Below are 17041 nucleotides of genomic sequence, written 5' to 3'. Positions count from 1 at the left end.
ATTATCCCAGGACTCGGCGCGGCCCCCAGCGCTCAAACGCCAGATGCTGCCCAGTACCAGGCGGGTGCAGAGGAGCGCCTGGAAATGAACCGGCTTCGTGTGGAAGTGGGTAGCGGAGGAGGGCGGGCTCTTCCGGCTCCAAGGCGGGGCCGGCGCGGGGGGGCGGGGCCGGCGCGGGGGGGCGGGGCCGGCGCGGGGGGGCGGGGCCGGCGCGGGGGGGGGCGGGGCCGGCGCGGGGGGGCGGGGCCGGCGCGGGGGGGGGCGGGGCCGGCGCGCGGCGCCAAGGGCCGCGAGACCCAGCGCCAGTCTCGCGAGGCCCGGGGCGGCCCCCGCGCGCCGCCGTGGGCGAGGCAGGCGCCCTCGGCGGGTTCGCGCCGGGCCGGCCGTTTAGGGCCGGCTCGTGTGGGCCGACCAGGGCGCGGAGCTCCGGCGCTCCGGGCTCGCCCGCGCCGCTGCGGCCAGGCGCGTCTATGGCGTTTCTGAGGTGACGCTGCCCGCACCGACTTTGTCCGGGCTGAGGCGACACCTATGAACCCGTCGGCGACCTACCTCGCCGTGCGCCAGGTGAGCGGCGCCGGCCCGCGGAGTCCGCGGCTCTGCCCCGCGCGCGGACGCCGGGGCTCGGCCGCCCGCCCCGGCCCGGTGCGAGGTGGAGACCGGCGTCCTTCCCCCCGGCCGGACCCGCCCACCGGCGAGGCGGGGACGCCCGCCGCGGCCGTCGCTCTCCGTCCCGGGCCGGACGCGCCGGGCGCGCGCGGGTCCGCGGCCGCCGAGGGGGCGGGGGGGCGCCGAGCGCGCACGGCGGCCGCCCGCGTCTCCGCCCCGCAGCCGCGGCCCGGCCCGGCGGGCCCGCAGCCGCCCGCCCCGCGTCTTACTGGTTGAAGGAATGAGTGCACGGCTTCGTGCTCGGCCGACGTCCTGGGACTTGGCATCGTTTGTCTCCAAATTCCATTTGGTGTGTTCAGTTACTAGTCGCTAAAGTGAAGTCCTCGTCACCAGTTACGAATCTAGTTTTCCAAGAAGCAGGAATCATGCACACGGGTCTCTAGTGACCTTTTAAACTAACACTTCATGGACAGGAACTACAGTCATTCAGTAGGACCATGATTCAAAATGTAGTTTAGGGGCCTGGTGCTGGTGTCTCAACCTACTCAGGAGGCTGAGATCTGAGGGTCGGGGCTCAAAGCCAGCCTCAGTTAAGTTTGTAAGACTTACCACCAAAAGACAGAAATGGAGCTGTGGCTCAACTGATAGAGTGCCAGCCTTGAGCAGAAGAAAGTAAGGGACAGCATCCAGACCCTGAGCTCAAGCCTTCTTACACACACACACACACACACACACGTGCACACAAATTGCCTGTGCAAGGTAGGGGATGACAGTGTTAATTGGAAACAGAAAATTGACAAGCTGAAGGGCAGTGATCAGAAATACGTTTGTGATGAGCCAGTGGAGGCTTTGGAAACACTGCCAATTTTAATTTTTTTAGAATTGTATGAGGTATGACAGAAAATGATAGAGACAGTGCATGCTAGGTTTGAACTTGTTTTAAACATATAGAATTTGATGCCTTGTTTTTAACAGTAATTAAGATTTAACTTCAGAATTAGCAAAAGAATATAATTCTTTAGAAAATATACTTCAGCCCATATATGTTACTGAATTTTAATTGGATGTAAAACCACCTACTGTTTTTAGAACACAGGGTCAGAAGTTGAGAATTCCACTATTGAGAAACAACGGAAGGAGCTGCAGCTGCTCATTGGAGAATTAAAAGACCGAGATAAAGAGCTCAATGATATGGTCGCGGTGCATCAAAGACAGCTGCTTTCATGGGAAGAAGATCGGCAGAAAGTGTTGACTCTGGAAGAACGTTGCAGCAAATTAGAAGGTAGGGAGGCCTCCAGCCAGGGAGGCCTGTGGAGAAAATGAAGAAATAAAAGACTGTCCCTAGGATTTAGCCTTATTACAGACAGGATGGCTTTATGAATAGCCACATTGAACTGACACAAATAAAGCAGGACCAAGGAATTAAGACACTGGAGTGGAGGCTGAGGACATAGCTCAATGGTAAACGCTTGCTTAGCATGCTCATCACAAAAGCAAAACTGGGGGACTGGGAAGGTGGCTCAGTGGTAGAGTGCTTGCCTTGCATGCATGAGGCCCTGGGTTCGATTCCTCAGCACCACATAAGCAAAAAGAAAAAAGCCGGAAGTGGCGCTGTGGCTCAAGTGGTACAGCGCTAGCCTTGAGCTGAAGAGCTGAGGGACAGCGCCCAGGCCCAGAGTTCAGGCCCCACGACTGGACCCAAAAACAAAACTGGAACAAGCCTAGCCTGAATATCAAGGCCTTTGGGGCCAGAATGTGAATAAAGCCAGATGTGGTCATGCACATCTGTAATCCCTGCTACTGGGAAGGTGGTGATCAGGAGGAACGTCATGTAAAGCCAGCCCAGGAAAAATATTTGCAAGACTGCGTTGCAGAAGCTGAGAGTGGTGATGCATGGATGCCATCCCAGCTATATAGCAGAAATAGGAAAATTGTAGCTCAGTCCAGCTTTGGGGCATCCATAGGAGACCTCATTGATAAAGTAAGGACTAGAGGTGATATAGATCCACACAAGCATGGGCAAAAAGCATGAGATGCCATCAGAAAAACAGGAAAAGGACTGGGGGCATGGCTTAAGTGGTAGGGTAGTTGCCAAGAGTTGGCCTTTTGGGTTCAGTATAACATAAATGAGTTGACGAACAAAGAGCCTATATAATGTAGGTTATAACTGTATATCTAGGGGCTGGGAAGGTGGCTCAGTGGTAGAGTGCTTGCCTTGCATGCATGAGGCCCTGGGTTCAATTCCTCAGCACCATATAAACAGAAAAGGCCAGAAGTGGTGCTGTGGCTCAAGTGGTAGAATGCTAGCCTTGAGCTGAAGAGCTGAAGGACAGAACTCAGGCCCAGAGTTCAGGTGCCATGGCCGACAAAAAACAACAACAACAAAAACAAAAAACTAGTTTTAAGAGGAGCAGTAGAGGCTAGAGTGAAGCTCAGTGATGGGGTGCAGCAGGCCCTGCATTGCATTCCCAGTCCCTAAATTAAATGAGTAAAAAAAGAACGCTGAAATAGGCATTTCACAGAAAGACAAATCTGAATGGCCAATGATTATATTTAAAGGCCTTATTTGTCATTAGGAAAATGCAAATCAAAACCATAATGAAAGCCATGCACTGGTGGCTCATGCCTGTAATCCTAGCTACTAAGGAGGCTACTAAAGGAGGCTACTAAAGCCAGCCCAGGCAGGAAAGTCTGTGAGACTCTTATCTCCACTTAACCACCAGAAAACTGGAAATAGAGCTGTGGCTCAAAGTGGTAGAGTGCTAACCTGGAGCAGGAAGGCTCAGGGGACAATACCCAGGCCCTGAGTTCAAGCCCCATTACTGACAAAAAATAAAAAATAAACCATAAGGAGAACCTTTTTTTTTGGTTGGTCGTGGAGCTTGAACTCTGGGCTTGGTGTTGTCTCTCAGCTCTTCAGCTCAGAGTCTGATGGACTTTCCTGCCTGGGCTGGCTTTGAACCGTGATCCTCAGATCTCAGCCTTCTGAGTAGCTAGGATTATAGGCGTGAGCCACCGGCATCTGGCAGGAGAACCGCTGGCAAAGATACAGGGCCAATGCCAGCCACATCACCCTAACAGCACCCATCTGGTCTAGTCTTGGAAGTTAAAAAGAATCAGACCTGATTACCATTTGGTTTGGAAAGTGGATATTACACATGGATTTTTATGTCATGGGGCCTGAACTCTGGGCCTGGACACTGTCTTTCAGCTCTTCAGCTCAAGGCTAGCACTCAACCACTTGAGCCACAATGCCACTTCTGGCTTTTTCTGCTTATGTGGTGCTGAGGAATTGAACCACTGAGCCATCTTCCCAGCCCTACACATGCTTTAAGAAATGTCAGGGATGAGGCTGGGAGAGTGGCTCAGTGGTAGAGTGCTTACCTAGCCTGCATGAAGCCCTGGGTTCAATTCCTTAGTACCACCTAAAGAGAATAAGCTGGAAGCAGTGCTGTGGCTCAAGAGATAGAGCGCTGTCCTTGAGCAAAAGAAGCTCAGGGACAGTGCCCAGGCCCTAAATTCAGGCCCCAAGACTGCCTTCCCTCCCCCCCCCCCAAAAAAAAAGAAGTCCCAGTGCTGAGAGGTGGTACGTGTCGAAAAGACAAGGGGGTTATAGGTTCTTGAGTAGCAGGGATTGCAGCTGTGCACAGCTATGTTCAACTTTTTTTTTTTTGTCTGCTGGTCATAGGGCTTGAAGTCAGGGCCTGGGCGCTGTCTCTGAGCTCTTCAGCTCAAGGCAAGTGCTCTACCACTGGATCCACAGCTCCACTTCCGGTTTTCTAGTGGCTAATTGGAGATAAGAGTCTCATGGACTTTCCTGCCTGGGCTGGCTTTGAACCGTGATCCTCAGATCTCAGCCTCCTGAATAGCTAGGATTTTGAGATGGGTTCTTGCTTTTTTCCATGCTTTGGGCCTGAGCCATGATACTCCCACTTCCATCTCTTTACCACTGGGATTACAGGAGTGAGCCACTGCACCTGGCCCACTGTTGTACTTGATGATTTAGTATTGTGTATTTCACAGTAAAATATTTTGCAAGACTCCTTAAGTCATTCTTTTTTTTTTTTTTTTTTTTGGGGGGGGGGGGTCCGGTCGTGGGGCCTGGGCACTGTCCCTCAGCTCTTCAGCTCAAGGCTAGCACTCTACCACTTGAGCCACAGCACCGCTTCCGGCTTTTTTCTTTTTGCTTATGTGGTGCTGAGGAATTGAACCCAGGACCTCAGGCATGCAAGGCAAGCACTCTACCACTGAGCCACCTTCCCAGCCCCTCCTTAAGTCATTCTTAGCAGATGTTTGCTCTTTACTGATTTTGAAAATTCAATTGTTTTTACAAACCTATTCAAGCATTTTAAGTTTCAGGTCTAAAACATAAATAAGTTTTTGGTGAAATTTCCCCCAGGTGAACTGCAGAAAAGATCAGAAATTATCAAGTCACTGATGAAGAAGGTGAAAGTCTTGGAATCTAATCAGAGCGAATGCCAGTCGGTCCTTCGGAAGACACAGCTCCAGCTCCAGGAGATGGTCCAGAAAGCCACACACTCCTCGCTCCTCTCAGAAGACCTTGAGGTTGTTTGCTTATTTACTTATTTTTTTTCCATTATTTTATTACTTTTTGTATCCTGTTATGTAGTTGATGCTGGCCTCCTCCTGTCTCTGCTTTCTGTGTACTGGGATTGCAGGCATTTGCCATTGAACCCACACAGTTTTATTTTTTGATAAGCTGTAGTAGTCCAAATTCTATGTGACTTACTAAAATAGTAGATTTCAGTGTCTACATTAAAATCTGAGTGTGTGTGTGCATTCGTATGTAAGCCTGTGTGCCTTCCCCTACTAGGGCATGGATTAAGGCCTTGGAATTCTCACTTGGCTTTTCTGCTCATGGATGGTGCTATACCACTTGAGCCACAGCTCTACTTCAATTGGAGATAAGATTTGTTTTATTGAACTTATCAGCCCAAGCTGGCTCCAGACCTTAGTTCTCAGATCTCAGCCTCTTGAGTAGCCAGGATTATAAGTGTGAGCCATCAGTGCTCAGTGAATTTTCAGTTTTCGAACTTGTCATTCATCAGATATGTTTTGACTGTATTTATTATGAGGCCCAGAGAAAAAGCCAGCTTTTTTTTTTTTTTTTTTTTGTCGGTTGTGGGGCTTGAACTCTGGGCCTGGGCGCTGTCCCTCAGCTCTTCAGCTCAAGGCGAGTGCTCTACCACTTGAGCTACAGCGCCACTTCCGGTTTTCTGGTGGTTTATTGGAGATAGGAGTCTCACGGTCTCTCCTGCCCGGGCTGGCTTTGAACCGCGATCCTCAGATCTCAGCCTCCTGAGTAGCTAGTATTACAGGCGTGAGCCACCAGCGCCCGGCTAAGCCAGCTTTTTTAGTTATATTTTTCATATTCTTGTTTCGTAATAATACTTGGGATAGGTCTTGATAACGTAATGAGTCTCAGTAATTCATAGTAAGAGTATGCAGTTGACTTGTTTTTGGTTCTGGTTTTTGATGTTTTGGGACTTGAAATTTTTTTTTATTTTATTTATTTATTTATTTATTTTTTGGGGGGGGACTTGAAATTTATAAAAGTGTAGTTCAAGCTGTCCTGAACTCTTTTTTTTTTTTTTTTTTGGGTCCGGTCGTGGGGCCTGAACTCTGGGCTTGGGCGCTGTCCCTCAGCTCTTCAGCTCAAGGCTAGCGCTCTACCACTTGAGCCACAGTGCCATTTCCAGCTTTTTCTGCTTATGTGGTGCTGAGGCCTCATGCATGCAAGGCAAGCCTTCTACCCCTGAGCCACCTGCCCAGCCCTGTCCTGAACTCTTGATCCTCTACCTCAGCTTCCCAAGTGCTAGGTTATGGGCGTAAAAACATGTATAGCATATTCTAGATATTTGCTAGCTATAAAATAAGTTTAAAGAAACACTTACTAGAACTTAATTGATATGTTGGATTAAAAAAAAGGAAGAAAGCTGTTTGTGGCAGTACTGAGATTTGAACTTAGGGCCTTATTTATTTATTTATTTTGGGGGGGTCCAGTTGTAGGGCCTGAACTCTGGGCCTGGGCGCTTTCCCTCAGCTCTTCAGCTCAAGGCTAGCGCTCTACCACTTGAGCCACAGCACCACTTCCGGCTTTTTTCTTTTTGCTTACGTGGTGCTGAGGAATCGAACCCAGGGCCTCAGGCATGCAACGCAAGCGCTCTACCACTGAGCCATCTTCCCAGCCCCTAGGGCCTTATTTATTAATCAGGCACTGTACCTTTGAGCCATTCCTCTAAGGTATCTCTCTCTCTTTTTCTCTCTCTTTTTCTTTTTTTTTTTTTTTGTGTGTGTGTGTGTGCCTGTTCTGGGGTTTGAACTCAGGGCCTAGGTTCTGTTCCTGAGCTTTTGTACTCAAGGCTAGTGCTCTATCACTAAGCCACAGCTCCACTTTTGGCTTTTTTAGTAGTTAACTGTAGATAAGAGTCTCATAGACTTTCCTGCCCACATTGACTTCAAACCATGATCTTCAGATCTCAGCCTCCTGAGTAGCTAGGATTTACAGGTATGAGCCACCAGCACCTGGCCAAGATACCTCTCTTAATACACTTTCATTTTAGAGATTGTTTTAGGTTCATAGCAAAGCTGAGTGGGAAGCACAGTTCCCTTGTATGTCAGTACCTACACTAAGCCCCCTGACGGCCAGCATCATGGCAGAGCATTTTATCTTAACTAATGAGTCCTCATGGATCCGCTGTTGTCACTCAAAGCCACAGTTACATGAGGTCACTCCGTGTTGTACGCTCTGTGGGCCCTGACAGCTGTATGAGCTGGTGTCGGCAGCTCATAGAGTGAACAAGTTACAGAGGTGCACAGACTTCACGAAGGCTATCGTTTCACAGAGGAAATCTCATACATTCCAGTTCTCATTCATCCATTATCTTCTTGCTTTTCCACCTAAAATTACATGTAAAAGTAGGAAATAAACTTGCTTACAAGCATAACCAATAGAATCCAATATGACAATTAAATGCAAGCAGTGGGAGCGTGCTTGCGTGCTTGAGGCAACCATGACATGGGTATCTGTGGTCCTCCATGACAGCTGCTTACTCTGCCAGCTTTGTCCCTCCAGCATGGCAAAGAAGCAGCAAACAGACTAGAGAAACGAGCCCAGACAGAGGCTCGTGACAGTAAAGGACGCATCAAAGGACTCACTGTTTTCTGTATTGTTCTTTTGTAGGCTAGAAATGAAAATCTCAGCAACACATTAGTGGAACTTTCTGCTCAAGTAGGACAATTACAAGCTAGAGAACAGGCTCTCACCACAATGATAAAGCTAAAGGTAATTAAAAATAATTACACCTCCATTTGCCAGAGTACTTTGTAGCTTACAGACTACAGACATACACATGACCTCACTTAACTCCCTTAGCAACCCAGAAATCCAGAGCTGACCAAGTTGCTCTTTTTAACTTCACTGTATAGAAAGGAGAGGAGAGACCAGTTTAAAATGATGCTCAAAGATCCTTGCTACTCAGGAAGCTGAGATCTGAGGATCAAGGTTTGAAGTCAGCCTGGGCAGACGAATCTGTGAAACTCTTACCTCCAATTAACACAGCAAGTAGAGCTGTGGCCCAAGTAGTATAGTAGAGTACCAGTCTTGAGTGAAAAAACTAAGGGACAGCACTGAGATCCTGAGTTCCAGCCCCAGTTCTAGCATGCACATACACGCATGCACACACACACACACGTACAAAAGTAAACAAAAGATAAAATAACATGATGCTTTGGTAGAGAAGGTGCATCTCCATGGTGGGTTCTGTGCCCAAGTACCACATGGTCTGGCTTACCTGTCTTCCCAGGTAGCTGTGCGGCATTAGAGGTCTCGTTTGTCCTTAAAATTTTGTTTTATTGTTTGGCTGTACAGGGTTCTGAACTGAGAGCCTGGAGCTTGCTAGGCAGGTGCCCTTTTATTTCAGATAGCAGCCAAGCAGTCAGTCCATTCACTGGTGTATGTACTGGGCGACTCCCATCTCTTCTGCAGTAACGAACTCATGGCTTTGACAGCTGGTGAACAGGGAATGAAGGCTGGGTGCTGGTGGCTCATGTCTGTCCTTCTAGCTGTTTGGGAGGCTGAGAATAGGAAGCTTCTGGTCCAAGGCCTGTCTGGGGAGAAAGTTGTGAGGCCCCCGTCTCAACCTACAGCTGGGCTCAGTGGTTTGCGCCTCTTATAAGCTCCACAGGAGGCTAAGATTGGGAGAATCTTGGTGCCAAGCCAGCCTGTGCAGAAAAGCTCGTGAGACTTCATCCCCTTGGAGGGGAGTAGGGCATGGTGGCGTTCTTCAATTTCAGGGAAGGTAGAAAGCCTAAGGCAGGCAGAGGATGCCTCCAGTGTAAGATGATCCTAAAGTAACCAGTGACACTCAGTGGTGTCGTACGGGCTAGCAATACACATCCCTGAGCTAAACCCCAGTATGTCCACAAAAATAAACAAGTAAATGAAAGGATGATGTTGGTATAACAGGACACTCTTGCTAATGTGACTTCACTAGCACACGAATGTTTTGACATGGTCTTTCTTAAAGGGTGGTAAATTCTGCAGCATTTGCTTTAGTGAAATAGCGGCCAGCATGGAGTCAGCTGCCGCGAAGTGTGACAGAGCCTTGGTACCGAGGAGGTGCCATGTTGGACGGTGGTTCAGGAGGTAGCCTGCCCAGAATGAAGTGGTGCCCTCAGGAGCAGCAGCCAGAGCCCTGGCTTCAAGGCTGGAAGGAGTGGCGGCGCGCGTGTCCATGGGCGGGCCTGGAAGCTGGCTCAGTCACATGATCTCATTGTTTTTGTTTGTGGCACTAGGAACTGGCCTTCTGCAGTAGGCAGTGCTGCCACATAACTGTCTCCTCACCATGCCACTGTCACTGGTGTGTTGAATGGTTTGAGTCAACTTTTATTTTTTATTTTGTTGGCAGTACTAAGGTTTGAAACGGGGGCCTAGTACAAGCTTGCTAGGCCAGTGTTCTGCCTCCTCAGTTACATCCCTAACTCTTTTGCTTCACTCATTTTTCAAGTGGGGTCCTGTACTTACTGCCCCAGGCTAGCATCAGATTTCAATCCTCCTACTTAAATTTTGTGTGTAGCAGAGATTACAGGTGTGAACCACCATGCTATGCTTTTTTTTTTTTAATTGAGATGGAGTCTTAACATTTTGCCCAAACTGGCCTCAAACCTTGATCCTCCCAGTTCCCACCTCCTGAGTAGGTAGGACTGCAGCACAGAGCCCCAGGCCTGGTACTGCCCCACCCTGATATCTTCCCATAGGTCTCCCTGTGTGTGAGGCTTTCTCAGTGAATACATGATAGTGCAGCAGATACCCTTCTGCTTAAGTAGAGGGAAACATGTTAACAGTAATGACTCTAGCAAGAATTATCACAGCATTTTTTTGGTTCGTAGGTATCAAGTTGATTTTCAACAAATAGATATATTTTCCATAATCTCAGCAGCTCTGCAGCAAGATGTTATAATTGACTAGATTATGATGAGGTCTCAGAGGCTGAAAAGAGGAAAGAGACACTGGGTTTTGCCGGTAATCACATCGTAGCCCTTCTCTTGCTGTGCTTGTCCCGGTCATTGAACTGTCTGGTTCTAAACCTTGCAGCCTGTCAGGTGCGGTCAGGGCCCAAGGGCCCCTGGCTGACTGTATCCCTGTCTGTGTCTGTCTGCTCGTGCCCCTCAGCAGAATGACAGCAAAGTTCAGGGAGCTGGCCAGGCTTCTGCAGTCTGTCTAAGCAAGTGCAGTCTTTCTTACTGATAAGCTGAGATTTAAAATTTAACATCATGGTCTTTGATTTGGTTTTAGGACAAAGATATAATTGAGGCAGTGAATCACATTGCAGATTGCTCCGGTAAATTTAAATTACTAGAGCATGCTTTACGTGATGCTAAGATGGTGGAGACCTGTATTGTGAAAGAAAAGCAAGATTACAAGCAGAAGCTGAGGACTCTGAAGATTGAAGTCCATAAGCTGAAAGGTGAGGAGGCTTTACACAATGACATCCTCTTGGGAATGGTTTTCCTGCTGGGTTCACCTAATCTATGCTTGACAGTAGCTCTGTTCTTGGCTTGGAATTCTTTTTTTTTTAATTGTGAAAATACTGTACAGAGGGGTTACAATTACATGGGCAAGGTAATGAGTGCATTTATCAAGCATTGTTGCCTCCTCCTTTGTTTCCCCTTACCATCTCTTCCCATCTCCCCCCCCCCTCCGCCCCCGGCTTGGAATTCTAACATGAAATGTCTGTTTCATCTATATGTAATTATGCTGGCATTCTGTGTTAGAAGATATATAACAGACTTGAGTAAAGTATATAATATGCCATATTTTTCAATGATCCTGCCTTGGTTTAGATGGCTTTATCTGCTAGCTATTGCCAGTACGCGCTCTATAACAGACAGTAGCAGTGCCTCAGCAGCGTGAGTCTTAGTATCTATTAAACTCAAGTTGGGCTAATGGGAGTTGCCTGGTCTCAACTTTACCTAGTAGCGACTGAGTGGGGCAGCTCTGCTTCATGTGTGTTCCCATAGTGAAGGCAGGAACTTAAAAGACGTGAGCTGGGAGCTGGTGGCTCACACCTGTACACCCAGCTACTCAGGTTGAGACCCAAGAATTGTGGTTCGAAGCCAGCTGGAGCAGAAACATCCACAAGACTCTTACCTTGTTAATCATCAAAAAGCAGTTAAGTGTAGTTGAAGTAGAGTAACAAAAAAACCAAAAATAAATTAAGTGCAAGGCCCAGACTTAAAGCTCTATTACCAGCCCCTCCCCCCGAAAAAAAATCAGGTTCAGTTACACAAGACTGCTTGCTTAAGACATCATCTTGTACTTCTGACCAACTGCTGTGACCAACTACTGTACATCTCAGATTCACAACTACTTCCTCAAGCTTGGCCTTCTGCTGGAACGGCTCTTAAGGCTTGTTTTCTGGAATATTACAAAGGCGGCAACTTAGGAATTGCAGGTGAAAGTATGAGCGTCCGTGCACACAGCTCCTGGGCCATCTTGAGGTGCCACTCCCTGCCTAGATGTGTTCACCTAGTAGACACGCAGATCCCACGTGGGTTCAGCCGTCTCTGTGGAGCTCCGTGTCCCCTTGCTGGAAGCCTGTGGGCCGGGCTGAGAATTCCTATTATATCTCATTGAACTCCTGTTTTGTTTCCATTGAGTTTTCATACTGTCTTCATATATACTTGCAACAAAATTAGTCACTCTCTCTCTCTTTTTTTTTTTTCAGTTGTGGGGCTTGAACTCTGGGATTGGGCACTGTCCCTGAGCTGTTCAGCTCAAGGCCAGTGCTCGACCACTTGAACCACAGTGCCAGTCCTAGTTTTCTGGTGATTAATTGGAGATAAGAGTCTCACAGACTTTCCTGCCCGGGCTGGCTTTGAACCACAAACCTCAGATCTCAGCCTCCTGGGTAGCTAGGATTACAGGCGTGAGCCACCAGTGCCTGGCTGGCCTCAAACTCTTAACCTTCTGCCTCAACCTCCTAAATGCTAGGATTACCAGGGGTGCTCCTTCTGAATGACAAAGGACACAACTGAGGACAAAACCCCAATCTCTCTCTGGTTTTACTTCCCAGGCAAGGTCTGTGGAGCCTAGCTGGCAGGGGAGGTAGGGAAGTGGCCCTGTGAGGTCGCTGGGCGTGGCAGTCATGGTGAGGAGTTTGGATTTCATCCTAAGAGCTGTAGGAGGGCGTGGAGAACTGACAGGAATAGTTGTGGGGTTGTTGTTGTTTGGTGTGGGGTTTTTTGTGTGTGGTTGTGTGTGAGATTTTTTTTTTTTTAATTGTGGGGCTTGAACTCGGGACCTGGGTTCTTTTGCTCAAGGCTAGTGCTCTACTACTTTGAGCCACAGCATTACTTCTGGCTTTTTGGTCATTAATTAGAGAGAAGAGTCTCACAGACTTTCCTGCCTAGGCTGGTTTTAAACCATGATCCTCAGATCTCAGCCTCCTGAGTAGCTAGGATTACAGGTGTGAGCCACCAACACCCAGCAATAGATTTTTATTTTTAAAGATTGATCTTTGTCTCCTGGGACTGTGACGGGTGAGGCCAGGCAGGAGCAGGGCTGCAGGCAGACCAGAGGTATTGTTGGTGGGACAGTTCAAGTTACGGGAGCTGGAAGTGCCTAGAAATGAGCAAGTCTGGGGCCCAGGAAGAAGGGTCTCTTCATTGGAAGAGGAAACTGCATTTATTTGACGACTTTCTTTTTATTTTATTTATAAAGAGGACCTAAATGAAAAGACAACAGAAAATAATGAGCAACGAGAAGAGATTATTCGCCTCAAGCAAGAGAAAAGTTGCCTGCACGATGAATTGATTTTTACCGGTAAAAATAGTCAGTTTACGTGATTGAAGGCTCATTTTGAACCTAAGCTTTGAATACTGCTACTAAAGCAGGCTGAAGGATAATAGAGTACTTGTACTTACCTAGCATGCTTGAGGCCCTGAGTTCAAACTCCAATACTTCAAACAACAACAACAACAACAACAACAAAACCAAAGAACAAAAAGAACCCCTCTGCTTCCCCTTCTCACCCCCACCCTTGTAAGAGCTGCTGAGGGGCCAGACAGAATTTGAAAGCTGTTATTAAGCCTCCAGATATCTCTAGTTCCTCTTTTGTAAAATGAAGGACTACTGCCAGTTTAAGCAAATGACTGTTTCTCACTGAAGCATATTCTTGCTTTTTAAATTCTATTTATTTATTTACTTATTTATTTATGTTGGTCGTGGGGCTTGAACTCTGGGCCTGGCCCTGTCCCTGAGCAATTCAGCTCAAGGCTAGCGCTCTACCACTTGAGCTACAGCGCCACTTCGGGTTTTCTGGTGGTTTATTGGAGTCTTACGGTCTTCCCTGCCCAGGCTGGCTTTTAACTTCGATCCTCAGATCTCAGCCTCCTCAATAGCTAGGATTACAGGTGTGAACCACCTGTGCCCAGCTTAAAATTCATTTTAAAAGGCTTTGTGCCTATGGCTCACACCTGTAATCTTAACTAATCGGGATTTGAATATTGTGGTTCAGAGCCAAGAGACTTTATTGTTAGGGAAAAGGACTGATTTGAAAAGGTGAGCATGAAAGCAGACAGAGACACTGACCTCAGCAGACCAAATCAGGTTGAATGAAAAGTTGAAGGGGGACACCATGGCACCTGAGACAGGGAGAGTCAGGAGACAGGGCATGCTGGGGGCAGGAGTGGAAGGACTTAAGTAGGGTCCTGGGTGAAGGCAACTGGAGGGCACAGAAAGTTTCTGGTTGGGCTTTGTAAGTTTGTACACAGGCCTGTTAATGGGAACCTGCTTTGCAAACCCACTGAGCAGGTCCCGTTCAGCCAGCTGTGGCCTGCTTCGGGGAAGTCAGGGGCATATTACCTTGAGGGGGGAGGGGTGTGCGGTGGAAAGTGGACTTGCACATTTTTGGAATTGCAGATTCCCATCATTTATCTCCAATTAAGTAGCCAAAAGCTAGGCTGGAGGTATGGCTTAAGTGGTAGAGTACCAGCTGTGAACTACTATGCGATACTGAGCCCAGACCCTGCTACTGGCTTAAAAAAATTTTTTGATGATCAATAGAGGATGTTTATAATTTTGTAAACACTAGGTTTAAAAAGTAGGAATTCAAAAGGCCACAGGTATAACCAAGTAGTAGAGTATACATGGTCCACTTTGTTTTTTGTTTTTTTTTTTCTTTGTCGGTCGTGGGGCTTGAACTCTGGGCCTGGGCGCTGTCCTTCAGCTCTTCAGCTCAAGGCGAGCACTCTACCACTTGAGCTACAGCACCACTTCCGGTTTTCTGGTGGTTTATTGGAGATAGGAGTCTCACAGTCTTTCCTGCCCGGGCTGGCTTTGAACCGTGATTCTCAGATCTCAGCCTCCTGAGTAGCTAGGATTACAGGCGTGAGCTACCAGTGCCCGGCTACATGGCCCACTTTGTAGTCCCAGCAACACACACATACACATACATGTACAGCATGTTTTTCTAGTTTTTTTTTTGTTGTTGTTGTTGTTTTGTTTTGTTTTTTGGGTCCGGTCGTGGGGCCTGAAGTCTGGGCCTGGGCGCTGTTCCTCAGCTCTTCAGCTCAAGGCTAGCGCTCTACCACTTGAGCCACAGTGCCACTTCCAGCTTTTTTCTTTTTGCTTATGTGGTGCTGAGGAATCGAACCCAGGGCCTCAGGCATGCAAGGCAAGCGCTCTACCACTGAGCCACCTTCCCAGCACGTTTTTCTAGTTTTGCAAATAAATGACCTGCAGTTACTTCAGTTGCATCAGTCTGACTAAGGATTCTGGGGTTGAATTCCTCATGTGTAACCAAGTCCCCTTCTGATGATGACGGCCTCCACCCCTGCTGGGTGCCTTCACCTCTGCCAGTACCCCAGCACAGCTCATCCACCCCTACCTGTGTCCACCGCTGAAGGCTTCCCTTTCTCCTTCCTGCACAGAGCTGACTTGGATCCTTAATAGCCCAGGCTGTCTTCATGCCAGTAATTTAGGTCAGGGAGATCATTCATAGACTTTGAGGCAGTTTGAAATAAAAAGTTAAACACTCTGAGTCTACCTACCCTCAATTCCCCTCCTTCTAGAAAGGGAATCTTGTTTCTACAGTTTAAAGGGAAATTTAAAACTTAAATTTAAAACATTTAAAACTTGCCATAGAATGGATTTCTTAATTTTGATCTGTGATTCAAGATGGGAACAAAGTGCAATATTATACCACCAGAGGGCACCATTTCTTTATTTTCTTTATTTATTTTTTTGGTTGTTTGTTTGTTTTTGTCGATTGCGGGGCTTGAACTCTGGGCCTGGGCACGGTCCCTGCTCAAGGCGAGCACTCTACCGCTTGAGCCACAGCACCACTTCTGGTTTTCTAGTGGTTTATTGGAAATAAGAATCTCACAGACATTCCTACCTGGGCTGGCTTTGAACTGTAATCCTCAGATCTCTGTCTCCTTACTAACTAGGATTACAGGGACCCATTTCCTTATTTCTAAGGTTTACCGGGTCAGTTATACATATTAGGTAAAAGACAAAGCAAACATAGAGTTCAGTTCAGTCCATGTATGGAGCCTTTGTATGTCCTGCGCTCACTATAGTTGAGAGGCTCATGTACCTACAGAGACTTTATTACTCTACAGGAGTTAGGAACAGAATAGCCTGGAAGGTCAGAGGAGGAAGTAAGTTTTCCTTTTCTTTGAGCAGTGCTGGAGTTTGAGGTCAGGAGCTGCTATTTGCTAGATGAGTGCTCTCTCGCCTGAACTATATGATTTTGTGAAATGATTTTAAATTTTCCTAATTTTATTTTATTTTATTTTTTTTTTTGAGTCTGGTCATGGGGCCTGAACTCTGGGCCTGGGCACTGTCCCTCAGCTCTTCAGCTCAAGGCTAGTGCTCTACCACTTGAGCCACAGCGCCACTTCCGGCTTTTTTCTTTTTGCTTATGTGGTGCTGAGGAATCGAACCCAGGGCCTCAGGCATGCCAGGCAAGTGCTCTACCACTGAGCCACCTTCCCAGCCCCATAAATTTTCCTAATTTTAATAATTTCCTAAACTCACTTCTGAGTACCTTTCTACTGAAGACAATCACATACCATTGTCTCAAAAACTTTTTTATTTTTTTGCTGGTCCTGGAGCTTGAATCTGGGCCTGTGCACTGTCCTGACCTTTTTGCTTAAGGCTAGAGCTCTACCACTTGAGCCACAGGGCCACTTCCGGCTTTTTCTGAGTAGCTTATTCGAGATAAGAGTCTCACAGAGGGGCTGGGAAGGTGGCTCAGTGGTAGAGTGCTTACTTTGCATGCATGAGGCACTGGATTCAATTCCTCAGCACCACATAAGCAGAAAAAGCTGGAAGTGGTGCTATGGCTCACTAGCCTTGAGCTGAAGAGCTGAGGGGCAGCGCCCAGGCCCAGAGTTTAGGCCCCACAACAGACCAAAAAAAAAAAAAAAAGTCTCACAGACTTTCCTACCCTGGATGGCTTTGAATCATGATTCCCAGATCTCAGCCTCCTGAGTAGCTAGGATTACAGGTGTGAACCACTGGTGCCCGGCTTTTTTTTTTTTTTTTTTAAATGAGTACAAGGGATGGAACCTGGGGCCTCCTGCTGGGCAGTGCCCTGCCACTGAACCATACCCTTAAAAATTTAGAAATACGGATGTGGCCTTGTAGCTCAAGTGGTAGAGCACTTGCCTTGAGCTGAAGAGCTGAGGGGCAGTCAGCATCCAGGCCCAGAGTTCAAGCCCCATGACTGACCAAAAATAAAATAAATTAATGCTTTAGACAGGTACTGGTGGCTCACGCCTGTCATTCTAGCTACTCAGGAAGGAACTGAGATCTTAGGGTCACAGTTCAAAGCCAGTCCAGGCAGGAAAGTCTGTGAGACTCTTTTTTTTTTTTGTTTTTTTTTTGTTTTTTTTTTTGGGGTCC

At 47.6% G+C, this 17041-nt stretch overlaps 1 protein-coding gene across 10 annotated transcripts in view; it reads left to right on the top strand.

Moving 5' to 3' along the window:
* Positions 1 to 373: 373 nt before the first annotated feature.
* Ccdc62 (coiled-coil domain containing 62) overlaps positions 374 to 17041 on the top strand; it is a 31010-nt gene continuing 14342 nt past the window's right edge. For 8 of the 10 annotated variants that reach the window (XR_006145749.1, XM_042669121.1, XM_042669124.1 and 5 more), the window contains exons 1-6: positions 374 to 564; positions 1696 to 1888; positions 5006 to 5172; positions 7811 to 7912; positions 10424 to 10595; positions 12851 to 12952. Coding sequence is in view for 9 of the 10 variants with exons in the window: in XM_042669121.1 (XP_042525055.1) it covers positions 529 to 564; positions 1696 to 1888; positions 5006 to 5172; positions 7811 to 7912; positions 10424 to 10595; positions 12851 to 12952 (772 nt within the window). In the remaining variant the exon portion in view is untranslated. The remainder of the gene's footprint in view (positions 565 to 1695; positions 1889 to 5005; positions 5173 to 7810; positions 7913 to 10423; positions 10596 to 12850; positions 12953 to 17041) is intronic. The other 2 variants (XM_042669122.1, XM_042669123.1) reach the window with 2 other exon arrangements.

Source organism: Dipodomys spectabilis, unplaced genomic scaffold, assembly GCF_019054845.1.
Source record: "Dipodomys spectabilis isolate Male_0828 unplaced genomic scaffold, ASM1905484v1 ptg000480l, whole genome shotgun sequence".
NCBI lineage: Eukaryota > Metazoa > Chordata > Mammalia > Rodentia > Heteromyidae > Dipodomys > Dipodomys spectabilis.
This window is presented reverse-complemented; position numbering and strand designations above follow the sequence as displayed.